The sequence below is a fragment of the Dermochelys coriacea genome, chromosome 7, assembly GCF_009764565.3.
Source record: "Dermochelys coriacea isolate rDerCor1 chromosome 7, rDerCor1.pri.v4, whole genome shotgun sequence".
NCBI lineage: Eukaryota > Metazoa > Chordata > Testudines > Dermochelyidae > Dermochelys > Dermochelys coriacea.
In genome coordinates, this window is record NC_050074.1 from 58,686,176 (window position 1) to 58,710,809 (window position 24,634).

The 24,634-nt window shown below is 39.8% G+C and overlaps 1 protein-coding gene across 11 annotated transcripts in view; it reads left to right on the plus strand.

Moving 5' to 3' along the window:
* MAPK8 (mitogen-activated protein kinase 8) overlaps window positions 1-24,634 on the plus strand; it is a 122,761-nt gene that overhangs the window by 81,561 nt on the left and 16,566 nt on the right. For 8 of the 11 annotated variants that reach the window (XM_038409410.2, XM_038409406.2, XM_043519485.1 and 5 more), the window contains 7 exons: window positions 438-496; window positions 618-756; window positions 5,745-5,910; window positions 10,961-11,032; window positions 13,183-13,365; window positions 17,984-18,108; window positions 19,315-19,378. In XM_038409410.2, coding sequence (XP_038265338.1) covers window positions 438-496; window positions 618-756; window positions 5,745-5,910; window positions 10,961-11,032; window positions 13,183-13,365; window positions 17,984-18,108; window positions 19,315-19,378 — 808 coding nt within the window. Of the gene's footprint in view, window positions 1-437; window positions 497-617; window positions 757-5,744; window positions 5,911-10,545; window positions 10,618-10,960; window positions 11,033-13,182; window positions 13,366-17,983; window positions 18,109-19,314; window positions 19,379-24,634 lie in introns of all 11 variants that reach the window. The other 3 variants (XM_038409411.2, XM_043519484.1, XM_043519487.1) reach the window with 1 other exon arrangement.

A 24,634-nucleotide genomic window follows, 5' to 3' on the forward strand; every position in this document is an offset into this window, starting at 1 on the left:
GTGCATTACTGTGCAAAAGTGTTGTAGTCTCTGACTTCAGAGGTTAGGTTGGAAATAGGGTTACCAGTTTAGGTTGGTCATATTCCTGGATGTTTCATCACATGACATAACTTTACTTAGAAATCAGAGTAGCAGCTGTGTAAGTCTGTGTCCGCAAAAAGAACAGGAATACTCCTGTTCTTTTTAATTAGAGACTAATCTTTAATTCCTAGAGACTCCAGGACAATCCTGGAGGGTTGGCAACAGGTGGAAAGCTGGTAAACACAATTCTTAACAATGACTTGGATTATGCATACTAGACAGCAAAGTTCACCTGTATGATCAGGAGACTTCTTAGGCCAAGTTTTGCTTCTTTCCAGCCGCCAATTTTGTGGTTTTGCGCAGGTAAGCAAAATCTATTTGTTGACCTTTTGTGAGTTTTCTTTTTCTCTCCACAGATAATTGGCCTACTGAATGTGTTCACACCACAGAAATCTCTGGAAGAATTTCAAGATGTGTAAGTCTAATTTTTACCCAGATTTGTAACTTGTTACTTGTCACAAGCATGTGCAGTGGAAAGGACTTCAGACAATACACTTTATCTTCTAATTACTCATTTGTTGTTGTTGTTTCATAAGTTACATAGTGATGGAGCTCATGGATGCAAATCTCTGCCAAGTGATTCAGATGGAGCTAGACCATGAACGAATGTCGTACCTTCTTTATCAGATGCTGTGTGGTATTAAGCATCTTCACTCAGCTGGGATTATCCATAGGGTTAGTAGTATACTATACTTTTTAAAATCCACCTAATGTTCTTGCCTTCAGTATGAAGGAGCCATGAAAAATTCTATTAATATGGAAACTGTATATATACTTTCAAAGCTTGCGTTGTTGGGGGTGGGTGGTGTGGTGTGTGTGTGTGTGTGTGTAAATTTGAAACAAAAGTCTGAGTCCATCCTGAACTGGATCTCAATTTGGCTAGACTAAATTGTCCAAAATCTGTATAATAGGTTGCATCACCTCCTCTAATTTGCAGTAGAATTCTTATCCCAGTGGATATCAGAAGGAAAGAATACCTGGAAAAGAGTAACTTTTTTTTATACTAATTGGTTAAACCAACTAAGCTTCTGTTTCGTTTTTGGTAACCAAACCTGAAATTCCATATATTTTTAAACTGCCATAATGTAATCTTTATTTCTGCATTTTTTTAAAATAACAAACACATTATACACCTCTAAAATTCTCTGCATAATCAAATATTGTCTATTCCTGTGAATGAAACTTTATATAATCATGTAGCTTGGAAAATTCTATCCTGTAAGCCTCCCAACTGTTTCCTCATTGTGTTGTTTATATTAAGTCAAGGTAGCCTAATTAGGCACTCGGGTCAGGAAATTGTGAAGTTAAGTTGTCCACGCATTACAATACTGTCTACAGGTACATAATTGTGTATGATTTCTCAAATAAAATACATATTTTTTTTACAATCTTAGTAATATGTAGCAACTTATAATACTTTGTTTGCTTACTCTGTTTTCATTTTTACAATATTTAATTATATATATGTGTGTATTGACTTTTTAAATAAGGTCTCATCTCAGTATGCATTTAATTATTTTTCAGCACCCATATACTATACATTTTCTTCAATCAGCAGTGCAGCCTTCCTTAGGTGCAGTTCAGGGGATGAGACAGTTAGCTATCCAAGGTAATTTACTTGGATATGTATATGCCAGGAACATTTTCATTATTATTCTGATATACTCACCCTGTTGTACTTGTCCTGTAGTTTCGTGTGCTGTTTCTATTTTTCCATTTGCTCTTCCATTTCAGTGTTTGTATTACCCTTAGTATACCAGATAAAAAACTATAGAATATTGCATTTCTTTTTTAGGATGGTACCAAAAAATTGATTCATACTATGTTTTATGACAAATTTGGTGTGATTTTTGTGACACTATTATGTGTCGTCAAAGTCTCCATCATAATGCATCCACCCAGGGGTGCAAAGAAAGGCCATGCATGCAACCTTGGCATTTCCTGTCTTTTGAGTGCTTGGCTTTAGAAGCTTCATCTTTTTCAGAGGTTTATAGTATGGATTTTCCTAGTGTTTTTCGCTGAGGAAAAGAAATCCCAATAGTATGGACATATTTGGCAAGAATGCCCCCCCCCCAACCCATGTTGAAATACATAGGAGGGAGCCCCTATTCTGTCAATTTTAGGAGTTGCAGAGCAGTCTCCTTTCAGACCTTCTAAGCACACCATAACACAGAGCCCCTGCTATCCGAGAACCTGCAGTTGAATGGAAACATTTATGCAATCCTAGTTATAAAAGGAGCTACTTCTCCACTACAGTGTTCAGTTCAGTTTAGTTCCAGATATTATTGGTGGTGGGTGATAGTTTGAAAATCAGGAAATCTAGCTTCAGTGCTTCCTGGTAGTTGTAATTTAGAATGTGTGCTGACATTCCTGAAGCATTTGAATTGCTTCATATTGTAGCGCAGTATACATTTACAAGATGACCTGTTCTGGCAAGGCAAACTTTTGGCACATTTGCTATGTAAATAATGATCTTTGAATGTGTTAAATGTGTTAATGGCTCTGAATGACACAGATGGATCAATTTCACCTGCAGGTCCTCATATTATGACAGTTCATTCTCAGCCTTCATAGAAAGATCAGCCTGCTGTTCATGAAAAATGTTACATTGCTTAATTTTGCATTTATTAATCATTTGTACTTAAAGCTATAAAGCTTTAGTGTTCCTTGTGTCTATCAAGCAGGTAACAACAAACCTTCTTAAGAAAAGGGATTATTTGCAAAGGACCCTAGCTTTATGTAGAACACACAGTTTCAGCCGTGATTTTATTTAGCTAGGTCCTCAGCAGCAATATCGATAATGTGTAATGCCAATTTTCCTGTTGGCACTGTTCATCCCATATTATCTCTTTCTGTGGTTGTGTGTGGTACGTTTGGGGTTTTGGTATGTCATGGCACCTGGGTGAGTCAGGAACTCCTGAGTTCTAAATCTTGCTCTGCCATTAACAAAGCGTAATTGGGTTATTTAGCTTCTCTATGAAATAGTAAAGTTTACTTCATATAGGTTGAGAGTTAATATTTGCACAATGCTTTGAAGGTATAAAGTGCTGTATAAATGCTTCTATGCAGGACATATTGCATGCTTGTGGAAATATTTGCTTTAAGCAGTAGCATGCTTGATATGCACTAACATGCCAGAAATACAATACATGTATAGTGTAAAGGCTAAAAATGAAGGAAAGCTCCCACAATTTTTACTGGCTAAACAAATTGTACAGCCTATACACATATATAATTAAAATGCATAGCCATCACATCTTTACTTCTCAGTATAGATTTGACTATAGATAGCTTAACCTTATTAATACCTTGTACATGAGCACCTGTTCCCAGAATACTCAAAGCATTTTACAAGGGTTGAATCTACAACAGCTCTAGAAATGTGCTTTAGTCTCCATTTTGCAGGTGGAAGATGGTGATTGAGCTGAGTCCCAGCGATGTCTGGAGTGACTTGCTGAAGGTCACGCAGAATGTCAGTAAGAGGGTTGGGTATACAATCCAGGAGTCTTCATATCAATTTCCTGCTCTAACCACTGCATCACTCCCACATCAGGCTTTTGACCCCCTGCTATAATGAAAATGTGTATATTTGTACACCTGAATGAGTTTTTAAAATGTATCTTGTGGCAGTACTAGCCATGGGAATTCTGAAGCATGTTAGGCTACATGTCTTGTTGATTTGTATTTGCATTAAAATTTTCTAGACTTTCTGGAGGTCAAATACTGGAAGGAAATTGAAGAATGAATATGCTTTTGTAGGCATTTACTTTCTGCGTGCAGATGACATGGGCATGCTTGTGTGTGTGTGTGTGTGCATGGACTTATTTCCTGTTGATGATGATGGTAAATTCTTTCCTCAATTCTAGCCTCACGATTTTGAAGAGAATGAATTTGGTTAATACAACAATATTGTGGCAGGCTGAGATGCCACATAATTTACTGATGGGGAAAGAGGACTGCTCCAGAGGTCCTATAATAATTCCATCCCCATAATAGAAACCTGCATATATACAACAGTAACTATTAAAACAGGATATAAATACAACTCCAGCACAATCTAAAATAAGTATTGTCTTAAGTAGCTGAAATGCCGCATCACACTTGAATAAGATAAATAAATGTTGAGTATCTTATAAGCAGAAGACTAATCTCTAGAGTCGATAGAAGCCTTCATTATGCATCATATCTTCAAAAACATTCTCCTAGCATGTGATTTAGGGAGAGATGGGAAGGTGACTGACTTCAAATGTTCCTGTACACTGGTTTGATTTACTGTATATTTTGTAGTAAGTGTTGCAGCATTCTTGTATATCTGAGAGGCTCACTGGAAGCCTGAAAATTACCATATAAAAACTTCCTATATCAGTATCTTCTCTCTCAAAGGGGTGCCAGATCTTGGTCTTGTATCCCATGATAATTCTGTCTTTTGGGGATTACTCCTCTAGTGATCAGTTAGGTGGGAATGAGAGATCTCATTATTTTTTTTTAGGACAAACCTTCTGATGTTATGGCCAGCGTTTGTTCTGTGACAGCTGAAGGTGTGGAAGATATGGCTTAGAACAAAATGGTTGCCTTGTATGCTTCTGTAGATGCTGTGTGGGTGCTGTGTGAGTATGTAGCTCATAGGTTTGTAAAGCATCTTGGGAGACTGGGTTTAAAAGGGCAATGGAAAATCGAAATCTGGTTATAGAGCTCAACTGTAGAGTTCAGTTGCAAATCTTCCATCTAAAGTGCCTTGAAACTTTGAAGGTATTTTGGAGTAGCAGCCGTGTTAGTCTGTATCTGCAAAAAGAAAAGGAATACGTGTGGCACCTTGGAGACTAACAAATTTATTTGAGCATAAGCGTTCATGAGCTACATCCGATGAAGTGAGCTGTAGTTCACAAAAGCTTATGCTCAAATAAATTTGTTAGTCTCTAAGATGCCACAAGTACTCCTTTTCTTTTTGAAGGTATTTTGATTCCTGTTTTTAAAGGTGCAGGAAGTTCTTCTGGAAGTTTTTGCAATGGCAGTTCAGAGTTCTGTCATTTATTAAACTTAGTTGGTTAACTGATGACCAGCCAAATTGTTATTACAAACCAAACCTTTGTAATCATGAATTTCCTTCTGATCATTCAGAGAAATATCTACAAAAAATCAAGAGGTAATGCAACCTTGATTGATAGAGTTGATGAAGGGTAACTCACTTTAATAGATGCATTTTAACTATAAAAAGTTTTGCTTGATTAAATCGTAAGAATCTTTGTGTTTTGAATACCATTTAGGATGAAAAGTCCTGCTGTGACATTATCTCTAATAATTCAACCATTCTTGTTCTCCTTTGGTACTATAATTCCCTTGAACAATTTGTAATACTTGTCTGAGTGCTAACATTTCATACTAACCCCAAATTATTTCAAACATTGCTAATATATCTAGTAATTTTAGTTGTGTTTTCCTCCCCCTACTTGTTACATAAACTACTGAAGAGTAATACCAGAGGTTTAATTCTTTGGTTGGTTGAAGATATAAACATTAATTCATACAAGAAAAAAAATTGGAAGAATGAAGTTATAATAATGGCCCAGTTTTTCATTTTTTTATGCCAGTGGTTATTTTCTTTAAAATGTGAACTGCAGAGTGTTTTGTTGTCTTAGCAGTCATGTATGATGTTTCTTTTTAAGGATTTAAAGCCCAGTAATATAGTAGTAAAATCAGACTGCACTTTGAAGATTCTTGACTTTGGACTGGCCAGAACTGCAGGAACTAGTTTTATGATGACGCCTTATGTAGTGACTCGTTACTACAGAGCACCAGAGGTCATCCTAGGGATGGGATACAAAGAAAACGGTCAGCAAATATAGTTTTTCTTTGACATAGCTTTTATTTTTTGTTTGGCACACCACATTTTACATGTTAATGTTTTTCAAGCTGTAGACACTTTTTTTAAAGTAACACTGTGGCCAAAATGTGTAATATAGTTACACCCAATAGTTCATATTTAATAAAACCTATTTGAAATGTTTACATTTGATCTAAAAAAGAAATTGGGGGTCTGGTTTGTTTAAAAAGATAAATAATCTACTTGGGACATTGGTTTGTTTCACCTGCAAAAATTGAAAAATGCACTTTCCCCATATGTACTATCTGCCTTAATCTATAAAATATCTTGGGTTGAGAGTTCATCACTGGGCATGTTGGTAACTAATGTGACTACAAATTCTTCTCTTAAAGTGACATAAGAAAGGAAAAGGCTACATTGGAAAATATTTGCTACTTTTTGAAAGAGACATTCCAAAGAGGGATATGCAAGCTGAGCCCACTCACTACTGGCATTAATTTGTTACTATTTTAAAATGTGCCAGTTATAATAAATTAGCTTCCTCTTTAGCTGAGTGTAAAAGAATTTACCAGTGCAACTGCCATGATGATGCGGAGCATGTTCTTTAAGAGGTGTTCTGTTGGGATGCATAACAAGTTATAGGTTCAGAGATCCAAAGAAAGTTCATGAGGTAGGCCGGTGTTCGCTCCCTCCCTTTTCTTGCTAGCCTTTTTATCACTTTAAACTGGTGATACTCTTCCTCTGGCCCTTCATCTGTAATTATATTATTAGTAGGTTTCAGAGTAGCAGCCGTGTTACCTGTATCCGCAAAAATCTGTTAGTCTCTAAGGTGCCACAAGTACTCCTTTTCTTTATATTATTAGTAGTAAAAGAAAGTAACAGGGGTGCCAGACAACATTTGTTTGAGGGAAGTTACGCATTCGGGTACTATCTGGAATGTGTAATACCCTGGCTGTCATTCCTGAAATACCAGCATTCTGTTCCCAGTTCTGCTACTGGCTCAGCAGCCTTGTTTACCCTTGGGCAAAAATTTCTCCTCTTTGCTGTCACTAGTTCAGGTCCATTGATGTTGGCACCATGGGGAGACCTAATTTATAAGGGTCATCAGCAGCTGCAGGCCTTATTGATTAGACCAACTCTGAGCATGGTTAAATGACATGGTGCTTAATGTGCTGTCAGCAGTCATCCGCTTATCTGTTTTAGGGCTCCTAATGTTGCTGCCATCAGTGGAGCTAAACCTTTTTTGAGCATGATGGGGAAACTTTCTGAAAACTTCCTCTAGGCTCATCAAGGCTACTGTGTGATGTTGGGTAAATCAGTTCATCTCTTGATTTCCCCGGATTGGTTTAATATTTACAAGCCCAGGAACAAAAACTAGTCACCTGCCCTTATGAATGCTATGAATATACTGCTACACTAGAGAGCTTTCAGCAGCACAACTGCACTGATGCAGCTGTGCCACTGGAAGCTTTCTCTTGTAGCTGCTCTAAGCCAACGGGAGAGGGCTCTCCTGTTGGCTTAACTACTTCTGTCCTTGCGAGTGGCATTAGCTATGTTGCTGACATAGCACTGTCTACGTTGACACTTACGTTGGTGTAATTACATTGTTCGAGGGGATGCTTTATTCACACCCCTGAGTGGCATAAGTTATGCCAACATAAGTTGTAGTGTAGACATAACCTAAGACAATGAAAAAGTTACTCCAGGTGGGTGAGTGAATAGTTTTTTGTGAGGCTGGAGCTATGTTTTCCTCCTAAGACTGTTACCTTGTATTAGTGTGTATGTTCCTCCAAAATGCTGTCTAAAGGGCTAGGTAAGAGCTATGCATTATTATTATTTAGAAACCCAATGCTGAGTGAGGCAAGCAAGGGTTGAAGGGGTTTTTTGCTCTGAATTTACCTAGCTGATCAGGCTAGCTCAGGCACTTATTTCTTTTTTTCTGGGGCTTTAAAGTGGCTAATTAGAGAAGAAAAGGGACAAGAAACCTTTTTAAAAAACAAACAGAACTTTTCTGTGAGAGAGAAGCATTCTTTAAAAGCAGCATCTCATCCTTTGTGTTGTTTTGGCTTGTTGTACAATTAGGTATGAGACAATTGTGTAAGTCTCAATCTGGCAGCAGATTTCCTTTTAAATGAATGAATGAATAAATAAATAAATAAGAGTTGCCTTTTGGGGGGCTAATAGTATTACCGGCCTATTGACAGGAATTACCTTCTAACATACTCTGTAATGGAGCAAATGTATTGGTGAGTACAGACATCTTTTATACAAGAATTAGTACACTTTAAAATTTCAATGGCAGATTCCCTGGAGCACCAAAGGAGTCAGAACACACTGGCCAGTTAAAAAGTAGAAATACAGACTTATGCTGGAAATACGGACTGGGTAAATTAAGGACCAGATTTACCATTGCACATTGGCTGATCAAAAAGAGCTGTAAAAGATTTAAGGTTGATAGTATGTATCTTTAATAGAAATATCACATGGTAGCATTCCCTTTGGGTTTCTTGTTTAGTGTTTTTGTATGAAATCTTAATTTTTAAAAAACAAATTAGAAAAGCTCCAGACAAAAAACTGTTAAAATGGAGTTACAGTTCAGCATGTGTTCCAGTAGTTTAAGGATAAAAAACATTATAGGGATTAACTGAAACCAGGTATTATAAATCCAGGAAATTCAAACATTCCTGTAAAATTTTTACCCTTTATTACCAATATGTAATATCAACTTTACTTCCACTTTAACATAGTTTCCCCCCCCCCCCCCCCACCAGAATTTTAATTAGGAGTAAGTGCTTCTCATGTAGGGATTTTAGACAACAGACACTTTATCACAATTAGAAAAACAGGAAAAGTGATATGAAAATGTTTAATCGAGATCATCTTTGACCTGAGATCTTTTATTCCCAACTTCCTGAGACCATCTCTTAAGACTTGGTTAAATTTTAGCTTCACAAAATCTTGGTAAAGAAACCTTTGTAATTGATTGTGTTCTTCAGAGCAAACTTCTGGAAATTTTGAAGGATGAGCAAAGAAGTTGTTTCTAACATTAACCCATTTGAGCCTGTTAAAATCCCTGGCTTTTGATGCATGAAGAGAAATCCTTGATGCTCATATACTGTTGCTCTTCCCTCACTCTCCACACAATTCACTTTTATCATTTTGGGCCCAGATTGTCTCCAGTAGGTTTCGGGTGCATTTCTCTTCATGAGAGCAGAGGGTTGCTTTGCAGGTGAAACGACCAACATTTACAATCTTCATTAAACTGTCAAGAACAAAATTTTACCTTTTTTTAGTTTTGTGCCAAAAATGCATTGGTCTTAAATAACTGAAAACAGTTTATAAGACAATATTAATACCAATCTTCAAATGTAGTGGCAATTTATATGCCACAACTCATGTAATTATGATCTGGGATTTAAAAGCAACAAACTTTTTTAAAATGAACCAGGCCCTTAATTTTAACACCTAATCTGTAGAGTTGTGATTGTAATCAGGAGATTGATTTGGGTAATATTTTAGAGGAACTCTTAAACATGGGGAAAGGGAATATTTTGAGTAAAAAGCTACTCTGTTTGTAGTTTGTTAAACTCAGTACTATTGCACATACTTTTATTATGCAAGTGTTCTCATTTAAAGCCCATTGTTTTCTACTTCATTGAAATTCTAAGCTAGTGTCTGACAAGGAGCTAATAGTAATAATAAAAATTCACCACTCTGATTTCAAGAAAACTCTTACATAAAAATCAGCAACAGTAGCGAAGAAAATTGACATACCTGTAAAAAGTAAACTTGTACTTCAGTGAGGATGTCTTCTACGGTTGTTGAGTTTTTTTGAGAGAAAGTGAGAGGTAGGGCAGAAAGTCTAAGAACTTTTTATATACAAACTCGTATTATTATGAGTGTTTGTTTCTTTTGTATCAGACAACATTATGTTCCGATTAAATACTGGAGAAGTATTTTTAAATCAATTATTTCTAGTCTATCTACTTCCAGGAACATACTAATCTTGTTAACTGATCCTCTAAAATGCTAAATGATCTTTTACTGCTTGTATTCCCTTTATGTTTAAAGGGAGAGAGAACTGCACAGTAAAGCACTTTTCAGGAAATACTTGGCAAAAGTTTCTTCTGTTCCTACTTAATCAAATTTAGCCAGTAACCCATAAATTCTGCTCTAAGAGTATGCACTACTGAAACACGCTTTCTTCTTTCAAACAACAATTTGTTTTGCTAGCTTTAAAATGACTGACTCTTGTAAGCACAATGAAACATTTAAACAAATATACTTATCTTTGCTATTCCAAGCAAATCTATTTGTGGAAATAATTACATGTTGTTATTTCAAACCCCAGAACATCAAGATGGGCTTTAAACTGTCTGATATGTGTGCATCTCTCTCACTTTATCTTTAGACAGTGTTTTAAGCAAAAGGCTATTCTTCTTCCAACTTTTCTTTTGAGCCAGATGAAAAGATCACCCTTAAAGATACTGTGTGTTAAAATAGTTTCACTGCTTAATACCACGATGTTTTCTTTCTTTCCTTCCTGTGCTGTCTGCAGTTGATAGGATGCAGTCATGTTATGCTTCTTTAATTTTAAATGACCGTTTGCTTTGCTTTTCCTTCTTTTTGTGCTACAAACATAGTGGATTTATGGTCTGTGGGGTGCATTATGGGCGAAATGGTTTGCCACAAAATCCTCTTTCCAGGAAGGGACTGTATCCTTGTGCTTCTGCAGCAGGTTGAATTAGTTAGGTGATTAATGTTCTAATGTTCTCTCATGAAAATGCATATGGGTCAATTTTTTTCTTAAATGGACATGAATTTTTTTGTGATACATTTCAAAAATTGTTGAGGTAAGAACTTCAGTTATACTCAGGCTGCATCTAGCAGTAGGACATAGTCTCTGCTGGTACCGTAGTTAGCACACATTCATCCTCACTCATTTCCATTGTACACTGCTTTTTTATAATTACTTCATGTATGTGTGGATTATTTTTTAATTTTATTTTATTTTAATAACTACCTTTTTATGTTAATGTCATTGCATTTTGTTTTCAGTTGACATTTGGTCAGTTGGGTGCATCATGGGAGAAATGATCAAAGGTGGTGTTTTATTTCCTGGTACAGATCGTATCCTTACCTTTGGCCTAGGATGTAGTTTTGAAAAATCCAAACATACAACAGCATTTCAGGTCAATGTCAGAGTAGTCTTTGTCTGCTCCACTGCTGACTGCTATGCCGTTGTTTAAATTACTGTTTCAAAATACCATTTGTGAGTTCATGATTTTTAGTTTTGATTGTCACAAAGTTGTTTATGAGAATATCATTTTAAAAAAAGCAAAGTAAATAACTGTAGCTTGCAGTGCTGCATTTAGCAATTCATGCAGACTAACTTTAGAGAGACGAGAAGCTATCCACTTGGACACACTGAGGTTTTTACCCTTTTATTTTCACTTTAGATTTTTATATAGTGCCTATCCATTGCTTCTGGGTGTTGCCATAATTAAGTTGGACTTCTTTTGTTGTACAGTGCTTTACCTGTTATATATTTTGATTTTCCTTTTTAACTGAACATTTTATGGAGTGATCTACTATTCTGCTAATCTCAGCTACTGTCTAAATACTTCCGGAATGTTGCTTTTTGTGTTTGTAAGTGGACATTTAAAAAATTCCTAACCAGTCCGGCTTGTGTCACATTGTCTCAGGTTACGCTTTGTATGCTACTTTAAAGGAAGGCTCCAGAGATAATGATCTTAGATAGCTGAATATATATATAAATCTATATATAAAATATAAAATATAGTTAAAAGTGAATCTTCAAAGCATCCTTTAGAAATACGTATCAGGCCTGTGTTTCCATTCAGTGAATGAGTTGTTGTCTCTCTCTCTGGGTATTGCCATATTAAAGATACTCCAGCAGAGGACTTGTTAGATGGAAACTGGACTGAAAGAATCTGCATCACCAGTAGACATTATTAAGAATCAGAAGTTTTGTTTATGCAGAGTTCTGTTCACTTCCTCCCCCAAACCCTTTTGACTAATTTCATTGGTTAAACCAAGCATTAAATTCCAGATTTGTTGGTTTTAAAGGTAAAGCTACTGGAAAAAGCCAAAACCTGTACATTTTTATTTCCAATATTTCCAGATAGGAACAGAATTATCGGTCTTGCTCTGCATCATCCAACTGTCAGGGCTGCAGTTATTTACTTGAGACACTGGTCCTGATTCAGCCTAATTTCTTAAATATATCTAACTTGACACACATGAGTAGTCTTATTCACTTCTGTGGGTTTTGTTGCATACTTCAACACAACACAACATGTACCTTATTGAATTGGAGATACTTTCTGTTATGTTAAGACTCGAGGGCTCAAATTTTGAAATATGCATGCGCAAGGTTAAGGTGTCTTAATAAAAATAGCTTTTTTTTCCTCACATCTGTTGAACAGTCCCAGTTTTCGTTTAGCTTTAGAGGGAGCTAAATTAGGCCCCTCTTATTTATGCACTTATCTTGGTTCATTCAAGTTTGAATACTTGACTTTCATTTTATGCCTTATTGTGGAAATTAGAACTTTCTTGTACTTATGACATTTTAAATGAGAACTGCAGTATATTTATGGGGCTTTGTTAGATACACCTATATTCCATAGACATTTTATAATGTGCTCATGACTGTAGTATCTAGCACTTAAGTGGGTAGGAGCACAGGCAAATTCCCATTGACTTCAGTGGGGCCAGGATTTCAACCCTGTTGTGCACATCTACGTTGCCTAAATGTGACCTCTCTCCTAATTAGTACACACTTCATGTATTGCACAGCCAGAGCTTGAGTCAGGCTATCAAATATATAGATAAAAGACCAATGAGTGGCTTTTCCCTCTAATGCCTTAATGATGCTTAGCATATTTGGGAGTTGAATCGAACAGAAATCGACTGTCTGCTCTCTGGACAATTATACAAATAGTAAACATGGTAGGTTTCTGTTAAACTTATATTTGAGATTTGCTTTAGCTCAGTGGGTTTTTAACTCCCTGTACTTTCTAAAAGTGTATCCTTTGGCAGGTCTGGATATTTTATGGGTAAAATCAATATTAGCTGCACTATTCTTCAGCCAACCTTACAATTATTCAACATCACTGCTCTCTTGAACAAGCTAATAGTGTCTTTTTATTTATTATGGCCTTCTACCTTCATCTCTATTAGATATTTTGTATTGTTTTAACATAGTCTTTATGCTGGATGTTAGCCATGCCATGTTTTTCTTAGCTGCTTGACCTTAGATATTGATCAGTGGAATAAAGTTATTGAGCAGCTAGGAACCCCATGCCCTGAATTCATGAAGAAATTGCAGCCAACAGTGCGGACTTATGTGGAGAACAGACCTAAATATGCTGGATATAGTTTTGAAAAACTCTTCCCAGATGTACTTTTCCCAGCTGATTCTGAGCACAACAAACTTAAAGGTAAGATCATGTATGTTGTATCATTTTTCATATTGTAGTAGCCTCGTGTCAAGGTTCCTTTCCCACTCTGAACTCTAGGGTACAGATGTGGGGACCTGCATGAAAGACCCCCTAAGCTTATTCTTACCAGCTTAAGTTAAAAACTTCCTTAAGGTACAAACTTTGCCTTGTCCTTGAACCCTATGCTGCCAGCACCAAGCATGTTAAACAATGAACAGGGAAAGAGCCCACTTGGAGATGTCATCTCCCCAAGCCCTCACCCCCTTTCCTGGGGAAGGCTTGATAAAAATCCTCACCAATTTGTACAGGTGAACACAGACCCAAACCCTTGGATCTTAAGAACAATGAAAAAGCAATCAGGTTCTTAAAAGAAGACTTTAAAGAAAAAGTAAAAGAATCACCTCTGTAAAAATCAGGATGATAAATACCTTACAGGGTAATCTTATCTCCTCATTGGTCAGGTGCCAGCGAGGTTATCTTAGCTTCTTAACCCTTTATAGGTGAAAGGGTTTTGCCTCTGGTCAGGAGGGATTTTTTAGCACTGTGGACAGAAAGGTGGTTACTCTTCCCTTTATATTTATGACACCCCGTGAATGAAAGTTTAAATTGTGTCCATTATCAGATGAATCTTTTAAAGAGTTAAACTTTAAAATGTTGTTACCAAGTGATGGGATGTATGTGCTAGGATTACTTCTATCTCCTTTTTCTTGTTTTCTCCTGAGCTACTGCTACATATTCTTGTAGTAGCTTCTTTGTTACCCAGAAACAGATATTTTCCTTTATAGCTGACACTAAAACTGCTTAGAGAGGGGTGTGGATGATGGAGGAAATGTGGGGTGGAGGGAAATGGCAAAAAAGAAGGCTATTGTTGTAAGCTATGTAGCCAGAATTCTTTTCTCTTTAGAGATAAAGTAATGTACATGATAACATGTAAATGTAATGTACATCCCTTTTTTGTATCCTGTCTAACCATGCCTTTGGCTCTGGGATCCCTTCGTTCTGGAAATAAGAATTTCTTGGTGCTAGAAGTCAGCTGCTACTTAGCACAGTAGACTAGCGTGGGCTCATCACATTTTGTACTCTAGCAAAAGATGATTAACCTGGTAGTGCTTTGAAGCAACATGGTCTGTTGTTGCCTGGTCTTGCAGAGCTTTGGAAAAAGTCACTTGAGGCTCAAAGGAGGATGGAAGGTGCTCACTATTATAGCCCCTGCCTGTCCACAGGACAGCCTAGGTTGTATCTCAAATGGGGATTTTTCGTTTCCACTATCAGCCAATGAAGGGACTGACCAGCACTATGACCATAGCCCACTTAGGGGTAAGAGGATTCCTGGGAAGAAGAAAAGAAACACTGAAATGCTCAGAACACTCCTCTTTGCCTCTGGGTTTACACATGGAGAATAGTTTCTTGTACCGTTTATTTATGCAGTGAGGTAATTTTGAAACACTGGAAGCTCCACTTTGTATAAACACTTGCAGTGATAGAGGCTCCTATACTGAATTAACTGAATTTTAGTATGGCTTCCCTAATATGACTAGCTCTGCTGTCTACTTTTTACTTTTATTATTTTACTTGTATTTACATTCTCTAAATATCCTTGCCTAAATAAAGAGTACATTTTTAATTAAGAGAATAATTAACCATTGAACAATTTACCAAGGACAGTGGTGGATTCTCCCTCACTGACCATTTTTAAATCAAGATTGGATGTTTTTCTAAAAGATCTGCTCTAGGAATTATTTAGGGGAAGTTCTCTAGCCTGTGGTCTACAGGAGGTCAGATTAGAAGATCATAATGGTCCCTTCTTGCCTTAAAATCTATGAATCCTAGGCACTATATATTGAAAAAATTATAATCTAGCGTGTCGCTCTCCTAACCCTAACACTTTCTAGCTACTACGAGACTTCCTCCTACGTTACTTTATCCTGTTGAGTTCTGGGTAACTCAAGTGATATGGATACCACCCATTATTTTGAGAGACTGTTCTATGGTTCAGTTCCAGAACCAGTCAGAAATATTTCCCCCTGTTGTTTAGACATTTTTCACCCTTTTACTCCTAGTTCTACCTCTGTGGACAGCACTAAATGATTCTTTCCATCTTTAGTGTTTACACACTTCTCACTCTAGTAAACTGTTTTTCAGATTCCCTTCCTTTTAATGTCATGAACCAGTACAACTAAGCTCAGTTACCCTCTTCATCCCCTTAGTCACATTTTTTTAGCTTCTCTGTGAATTCTTACCAATTCTATTTCTTTCCAACATTGAGGTGCCTAAATACAGCATTCATCTATTGTTGTAGTTTTGCAGGTGGAATACAGTGTAGGGGGTGACTTGCATCCCAGGTTTATTTTATGATGGCTCTGTGTGTTGCATCCAAAATTTCATTGGCCTTTTTAGGTGTTTGCCACAATATTACACTGCCAGCTCCCCCCCAATTGCTTTCCTAGTATATCCAGCTTGTTAAAATGATAGGGATATTTTTTCCTAGCTGTACTAGCCCTATACATTTCCCCTTGTTTAATCACATTTTATTTTCTGTTCATTTGTTTAGCTCCTCGAGGTTTGTTTCTCTGACCTGGTTGGAGTTTGCTCTGCCTCACCTCCCAATTAGTCTGCTTTTTCACCACCTCCTCCAGATGATCAATAAAGATGTTAAATAACATTGTACCCAACACTGATAATTTGACTATATGGTTGGAGACTTCTTCCTCAGTACACTGGTCGATCTCACCCACTTGCTTAGGTCTAACAGTTTGCCATATTTGGGGTCAGGAAAGAATTTTCCCCCCAGGTAAGATTGGCAGAGACACTGGGGGTGGGGGAGGTTCACGTTTCTCTGCAGAGTGGGGCATGAGTCATTTGCTGGTATGAATTAGAAGCCTTTAAGTCATGATGTGAGGACTTCAGTAACACAGCCAGAGGTTATGGGCCTATTGCAGGGGTGGGTAGGAGAGGTTATGCAGCTGCAATGTGTAGGAGGTCTGTGATAAATGGGGGTGGGGGAGGCAGCGTGGGAAGCTCCCTTTTATGGACACCCAGCCAGCCAGTTAGCTGTAAAAGCCCTCTTGGTAGCTGTTCTCTGCTTGCTTTACCTGCAAAGGGTGAAAAAAAGTCCCCTAGGTAAAGAAAAGGGGCACCTGACCAAACGAGCTAATGGGAAGGCTAGAACTTTTTACAATGGGGAAGGAAGCTTTCCCTTTTATGTCTGTGGTTTGTTCTCTGGGGGGGGGGGGGGGGGAAACTGAGCAAAGTCAGGGATATGACTACGCTATAAACAGCTTTAAGCCAGGCATGAGAAATCATCAGATTTTACCTAGAATTATTTATTTGAAACCCCCCAAATATGTAAATAAATTAGGAATGTTTAGGAAGGCGCAATTAGGTTTATTTCTTTTTATTTGTTAAGGCTTGTGGACTTCCCTGTGCTAACCCCAGATGCTTTTGTTTGCTTGTAACCTTTAAGCTGAACCCCCAAGAAAGCTGTTTTGGGTGCTTAATTTTGGAATTGCTCTTTTAAAATCTATCGAAAGACTAAGTTCCAGATCTATTTTCTTCCTTTTTGTTTTTAATAAAATTTACCTTTTTTAAGAACAGAATTGGATTTTTGGTGTCCTAAGAGGTTTGCGTGTGTTGTTTGATCAGCCAGTAGCACAGCTAATTTCCTTTGTTTCTTTCTCAGCTCTTCCCCAAAGGGGTGGGGGGGTGAAAGGGCTTGAGGGTACCCCACAGGGAGGAATTCCCAAGTGTTCCTTCCTAGGTCCAAGGGGGTTTTTTGCATTTGGGTGGTGGTAGCATTTACCAAACCTGGAGTGGCACATATTAATTTTTAGAATCCTTGCGGGCCCCCACTTTCTGCACTCGAAGTGCCAGAGTGGGGATTCGTCCTTGACAAGGTCAAACTAGATGATCATGATGGTCCCTTCTGACCTTAAAGTCTATGAATCTATCTACCTTTTTTCATACTTAGTCCAATTTTCACTCCATGTCACAAGGCTTATATACAAGCCAATTTGAATCCAATCTAGAGTTTAGTTGCTCTGAATTCACTCATCCTGTATGTGATGACAGATTTATTTGGGGGGAGGGGCAGGAGGCAATCCTTCATATTAAGGAATAGTTACTTATCAGATACTAATTATCAGGTTTCTCTTTTTTACTTTTTTTGATGTTCTCTGTCACATGGACTTTTTTTAGTCCTCTGGTAGCTGTCCAGCTTCTGATTTTTTTCCCCCAGAAATTGCAATTTCAATAAATACGTCTAGTCACTGGTGATACATGTATCAATAAAACTTATCAGACATGAAAACATGTCCAGTTGTCATGTTGCCTCCTTTGCATGAAGGAGGACAATGACCAGGTACTGATTAGTCTTCCATGTGAGATTTTGTTCTTGTTACATGTGACATAAATTCAAAAACACTCATCAGTTTTACTCATTATTTTGACTTTGCTTTTTAATGTAGTACTAACTTTGCTAAATCCTGAATTCTGTGCAGACCTTAAAACTGTAATTTGTCTGCTCTCTGCTAAGCCTTTTAAGTGTGTCTGTTCATAAGATTTAAAACATTGTCTAATGTGCATTCAGCATAAAACTAAATAGAAAATTACACTCTTGCAGCCAGTCAAGCAAGGGACTTGTTATCAAAAATGCTGGTTATAGATGCTTCTAAAAGAATCTCTGTGGATGAGGCTCTGCAGCACCCATACATCAATGTCTGGTATGATCCATCTGAAGCAGAAGCAGTAAGTTCTTGGCTTTGGTCTCTTGATAATGGGATACTCTACGGAAGAAAGCAAACTTGGAATGTGGTGATTGGTATAGTTGCTTGCCATAATGATGCACTACATTTCTGACCTGCAGCTGTCAGAGTTATAGCTGAAATTGGTAGATGTGTTTGTTAGAATTTTCTCTCTAGGGGCCAAAATTTCAGGCAGTTGTGATTCACCTGTATTTCTATGCATAATCATGATGATTGTACCTACAAATAAGACATGCAAATATCACACTTAAAAATCTCCTGAAAATCAGGCCCTGGATTTGTTAAACCAAATATTTGCCTCAGTCATTCCTATGCATACCTGTTACATTTACCAGGAATATGAGCCATTGACTCCTGGGTAAGAAAAGAGGAAGAAGGTATTTTTACTAGTTAGGGCAATTTGATAGTATCTCAACAGTAAGTAACAAAATAGGAGCCAGAGGCAAAACTCCAGTGCAAGAGCATGTGCTGTCAAATATCACCATTGGTGAATGTGATTTAGTTGAAACATAAACATATATCACTTTTTAAACAATTAACTTCTAGTTTATTGAAATAAGATGAAAAATAAGTGTCTGAACAGAAGGGGTAATTGGCTGTGACCTAGTAAGAACTGAAGAAGACACTTCAGCATCCTAAACAGCATTTCATGTAAATGCTGCAACTAGAATTCTACAGAATATTTACAGTAAACGTCCCAAAAAGGTAAAATGGCAGTCAGGCATGGAAGATGCTGTACCTAGATACAATGACTCCATTTAGCCACCTTTGTCAAACATAACAATACAACAATGTATTGTAACAATGCAAGGAAAACTATTAATCACTAGGTGTCTGAAACCTCACATGAAGTATAGAAAAGTGGCCAGACATGAGATGACTATCATAGAATATCAGGGTTGGAAGGGACCTCAGGAGATCATCTAGTCCAACCCCCTGCTCAAAGCAGGACCAATCCCCAATTTTTTTTTGCCAAAGATCCCTAAGTGGCCCCCTCAAGGATTGAACTCACAACCACTATGTTTCTAACAGTTTTGGTCAGACACGATGCTGTATTTTTTAAAAGACTGGGTTGGGATTCTGAAAGCTATTCTTTGTACAACAGCCTTCTGGTTAGATGATGTGTGTTTTCTCTTTCATTTCACTGTAGTTGTTTGAGTTCTTTATCATGCATCAATTCTGTTTGCAGCCTCCACCAAAGATACCAGACAAGCAGTTAGATGAAAGAGAGCACACAATAGAAGAATGGAAAGGTAAGAACAATGTTTTAAATTTGTCTTTGGGGCTTGCCATCCACTACAAGGATTATTGTGTTACTGGAGTTCCGTTAAGAACTTGATATGACTAGCAGCTTGTGTCCTTCACAGCTCAGAAACTTGCATAATATTTAAGTATATGGTAAGGTTAGATTATTGTACCTCTTCTGAATTCATATGTTAAGTGACTTGTACATAGCATACTTCCAATTCTAAGGGATTGTGGGTAATTAAGTTTAGTTACTGAGCCTTCTTAAATGCACAGTTATGGTACAGTAGTTCTCTTCCATGGCATAGATCAGTTCATACAGACATCAGGTAAGATGGTTGGGTCTCTGGCCAGTAAAGATTGCCCTGGTCCAGGAGATAAAGAACATGCTTTCACCCTTGGCAGTTTCCTAACCTAGGAAAATTACTTGTTGCTGATAATGGTGTCAACTGTGAGTGAAGCTGACGTGGCACTGAGTGTGCTTTAACTGCAAGTGTAGCTAAGGACAAGATCATGTTCAGCACTGTTTCTGGAAGTGTGATTGAAGGATTGAATCATGGCTTTGGGAATGGTTTTATTCCTTAATTATGCTGCCTGAAATGGTCTGGCTACACATGGGCCATATCTGTACTAGGGAAACCACACCTTCTTTGAGTAGATGCAGCTGAGTATTCCACTTAGGTGTGTGCGCAAACAGCATACCAAAGCCGAAGAAATTTGCTTACCAGTACCCGGAGAAGGGAACTATTCACACTTCGTGGCCATAGCCCTTCCCCTGGTTACATGAGGTAGCGCCGCCCCAACCCTCCCTCAGTTCCTTCTTACCATCTGTGGCTGGAGTCAGAGCTAGCAGCTGTGGTCTTAACCTCAAAACCTTCAGCTAGTTTAGTTTTTTCTTATTATATATACTGTTAAGTAGTACCCTTAGCGATAACTTAGTGTTAGTTTTATTAGTTTAGTTTCCTCAGTGATGCTCTTACAGGGGCTAAATGTTGTCCTTCGTGTGGGAATGTGATCCCCACCAGCAATCCCTACATGTTGTGCTTGCTGTCTCAGCGAGGCCTATGTTAAAGAGCATTGTGCAATCTGCAGATCGTTCAAGAAATAGACTCTAGTGGCTCGGGACCTTAACCTAAAGTAGCACCTGCTTGAACAAGCCATGTGGCCTGCTTCAGAACCAAAGCCCTTATCAGGTGAGAGATCGCCCTCAGGTTCCAAGAGTAAAAAGAAAAGGAGTACTTGTGGTACCTTAGAGACTAACAAATTTATTTGAGCATAAGTTTTCCTGAGCTAAGAGTGAAGCTGTTTTGTGTTCAGGAGCAAGCACCCTCTGGAGAAACGGAGGAGCCATTCCCTGTCATCTGCATGGAGGAAAAGGTCAGATAAGACCGATTGAGACTGCTGCAGATCCTGGGGAACTTCTTCCGCCTCCCCCAGGAAAAGCGTTGACTGGCACAGAGTTGGTGCCAGTGCGCAGGATGGCGTGGGTACTTCTAACTCTTCCCTGGTACCGAGTAGGGAGGTTAGAAACCCTGTACTGTTGACTTGGGTTCTGGCCTTTGCCTGTCCATTGAATCTGGTATGGACAAGGTAGGTGCCAGTACCGACTGTTTCCATGTCAGCTGCACGTTGTCTGCTTTTCGACCCCGACCTGTCCTTTGTTTCAGGAATTTGTCAGGGCTGTGTCATCTATAACCCTGTCAACTCAAGCCGTTGGACCAGTGGGTCAGTTGGCAGTGGACCCCAGCGTTCCCCTTTCATGGTTGTGGAAGCAGGGCCAGTACTGGGATTGGTCCGGGGGACCTGGGTACTGTGAATCTCCTCAGCACCATTGCAGTCAGCATTGCAAATGTTACTGTGGCAGCTTTCGCTGCCCTTGAAATTGGTGCTGTCAAACGCTCCAGTATCGCTGCTGACTTTGGGATTGATGGCACTTCTGGCACCAGCATGCTCAGGACCAACGGTACTGCTTCCAGTGGCAGCGCCGCTTCCTGCTTAGTTCTGGATGATGGACAAATCAGACTGGTTACTTGCTGCCTCTGATCTCGCTCTGCCCTCATCCCAGTGATCCTGAGGCTCCTTGGCATCCAAGTCAGGGTCGTCCTCCCCCCACTGTCCATTGCTTGACCAGCATTGGGGGCCTTCGATGGACCGTTACGGGTACTGGGATTGGCGCTCATCTCATGGCTGGGACAGTGGCCCCTGGCCTGGCACCTACTGGCCACCAATTTCTTAAACATGCCAGTGGCCTCCATGGAATCTGTGGGACGTTCCTTGGTCACGGAGGTCCCATTCTTTGTCTCACTCAAAGGCAAGATCACCAGCCACATCTGTGGTGGTGACCATCGATCTTCCACCAGCCCAGGCACCAGCACTCCTTCTCTCTGTGGAGCCTCCAGAGTTGTCCCATCCAGATCTGTCACCCCTGGAACAGGATCCGGTTTTAGCCCAGTTAAGGGCCTTGTCTTTGTCTCTGGACAATACTGTGCTGCCTGGTTCATTCCTCTTTTGGTACTGGAGGATTTTAAGGCATACTGATACCTTTTGCAACCTTGTAGCTGCTTCTTTTGGTATCCAAGTGGAGTTCTTGCAAAAGAACAACCACAAATGAGTGGATAGCCTGCAGCCGTCTGCCTCTGGGAGAGTCTCCCTCCCTATCAATGATGCGCTCCTTGAACCTGCTAAGGCCTTCTGGAGCATGCCGGCTTCAGTACCACCTGCAGCTAAGCACTTGGAAAAGTGCTATTTTGTTCCTGTGCAGGGATCTGAGGGGTTTTACTCCTGGCCAGCACCAAATTCCCTAGTTTTAACTGCAGTGAACAATAGAGCCACCCAAGGATAGGGACTCTAAGCCCTGGTCTACACTAGGTGTTGAGGTCGAATTTAGCAGTGTTAAATCGATTTAACCCTGCACCCGTCCACATGACGAAGCCCTTTTTTTCGACTTAAAGGGCTCTTAAAATAGATTTCCATACTCCACCCCCGACAAGGGGATTAACGCTGAAATCGGTTTTGGTGGGTCGAATTTGGAGTACTGTGGACGCAATTAGACGGTATTGGCCTCCGGGAGCTATCCCAGAGTGCTCCATCGTGACTGCTCTGGACAGCACTCTCAACTCAGATGCACTGACCAGGTAGACAGGAAAAGGCCAGCAAACTTTTGAATTTCAATTTCCTGTTTGGCCAGTGTGGCAAGCTGCAGGTGACCATGCAGAGCTCATCAGCAGAGGTGATCATGATGGAGTCCCAGAATCGCAAAAGAGCTCCAGCATGGACCGAATGGGAGGTACAGGATCTGATCGCTGTATGGGGAGAGGAATCGGTGCTATCAGAACTACGTTCCAGTTTTCGAAATGCCAAAATATTTGTCAAAATCTCCCAGGGCATGAAGGACAGAGGCCATAACAGGGACCCGAAGCAGTGCCGCGTGAAACTTAAGGAGCTGAGGCAAGCCTACCAGAAAACCACAGAGGCGAATGACTGCTCCGGGTCAGAGCCCCAAACATGCCGCTTCTATGATGAGCTGTATGCCATTTTATGGGGTTCAGCCACCACTACCCCAGCCGTGTTGTTTGACTCCTTCAATGGAGATGGAGGCAACACAGAAGCAGGTTTTGGGGACGAGGAAGACGATGATGATGAGGTTGTAGATGGCTCACAGCAAACAAGCGGAGAAACCAGTTTTCCCAACAGCCAGGAACTGTTTCTCACCCTGGACTTGGAGCCAGTACCCCCTGAACCCACCCAAGGCTGCCTCCCGGACCCGCCAGGCGGAGAAGGGACCTCTGGTGAGTGTACCTTTTTAAAATACTATACAAGGTTTAAAAGCCAGCATGTTTAATGATTAATTTGCCCTGGCATTCGTGGCTCTCCTGGATATACTCCCAAAGCCTTTGCAAAAGGTTTTTGGGGAGGGCAGCCTTATTCCATCCACCATGGTAGGACACTTTACCACTCCAGGCCAGTAGCACGTACTCGGGAATCATTGTAGAACAAAGCATTGCAGTGTGTGTTTGCTGGCGTTCAAACAACATCTGTTCTTTATCTCTCTCTGTTATCCTCAGGACAGTGATATCATTCATGGTCACCTGATTGAAATAGGGTGCTTTTCTTAAGGGGACATTCAGAAGTGCCCGTTCCTGCTGGGCTATTTGCCTATGGCTGAACAGAAATGTTCCCCGCTGTTAGCCACGCGGTGCGGGGAGGCAAAATGTGACCTTGTAACGAAAGCACATGTGCTATGTATGTAATGTTAACAGCAAGGTTTACCGTGAAAGAGTGTACCCATTGTTCTATAAAATGTCTTTTTAAATATCACTGTCCCTTTTTTTTCTCCACCAGCTGCATGTGTTTAAAGGATCACAGGATCGTCTCCTTCCCAGAGGCTAGCGAAGATTAGAAGGCAAAAAAAACGCACTCACGATGAAATGTTCTCTGAGCTCATGCTGTCCTCCCACACTGACAGAGCACAGACGAATGCGTGTAGGCAGACAATGTCAGAGTGCAGGAAAGCACAAAATGACCGGGAGGAGAGGTGGCGGGCTGAAGAGAGTAAGTGGCGGGCTGAAGAGAGGGCTGAAGCTGAAAGGTGGCGGCAGCATGATGAGAGGAGGCAGGATTCAATGCTGAGGCTGCTGGAGGATCAAACTAATATTCTCCAGCATATGGTTGAGCTGCAGGAAAGGCAGCAGGAGCACAGACCACCGCTACAGCTCCTGTGTAACCAACCACCCTCCTCCCCAAATTCCATAGCCTCCTCACCCAGACATCCAAGAACGCGGTGAGGGGGCCTCCGGCCACCCAGCCACTCCACCCCAGAGGATTGCCCAAGTAACATAAGGCTGGCATTCAATAAGTTTTAAAGTTTTTTAAACTTTTAAAGTGCTGTGTGGCCTTGTCCTTCTCTCCTCCACCACCCCTCCTGGGCTACCCTAGTAATTATCCCCCTATTTGTGTGATGAATTAATAAAGAATGCATGAATGTGAAGCAACAATGACTTTATTGCCTCTGCAAGCGGTGATCAAAGGGAGGTGGGGAGGGTGGTTAGCTTAGAGGGAAGTAGAGTGAACCAAGGGGCGGGGGGCTTCATCAAGGAGAAACAAACAGAACTTTCACACCGTAGCCTGGCCAGTCATGAAACTGGTTTTCAAAGCTTCTCTGATGTGCACCGCATCCTCCTGTGCTCTTCTAACCGCCCTGGTGTCTGGCTGTGCGTAACCAGCAGCCAGGCGATTTGCCTCAACCTTCCACCCTGCTATAAACC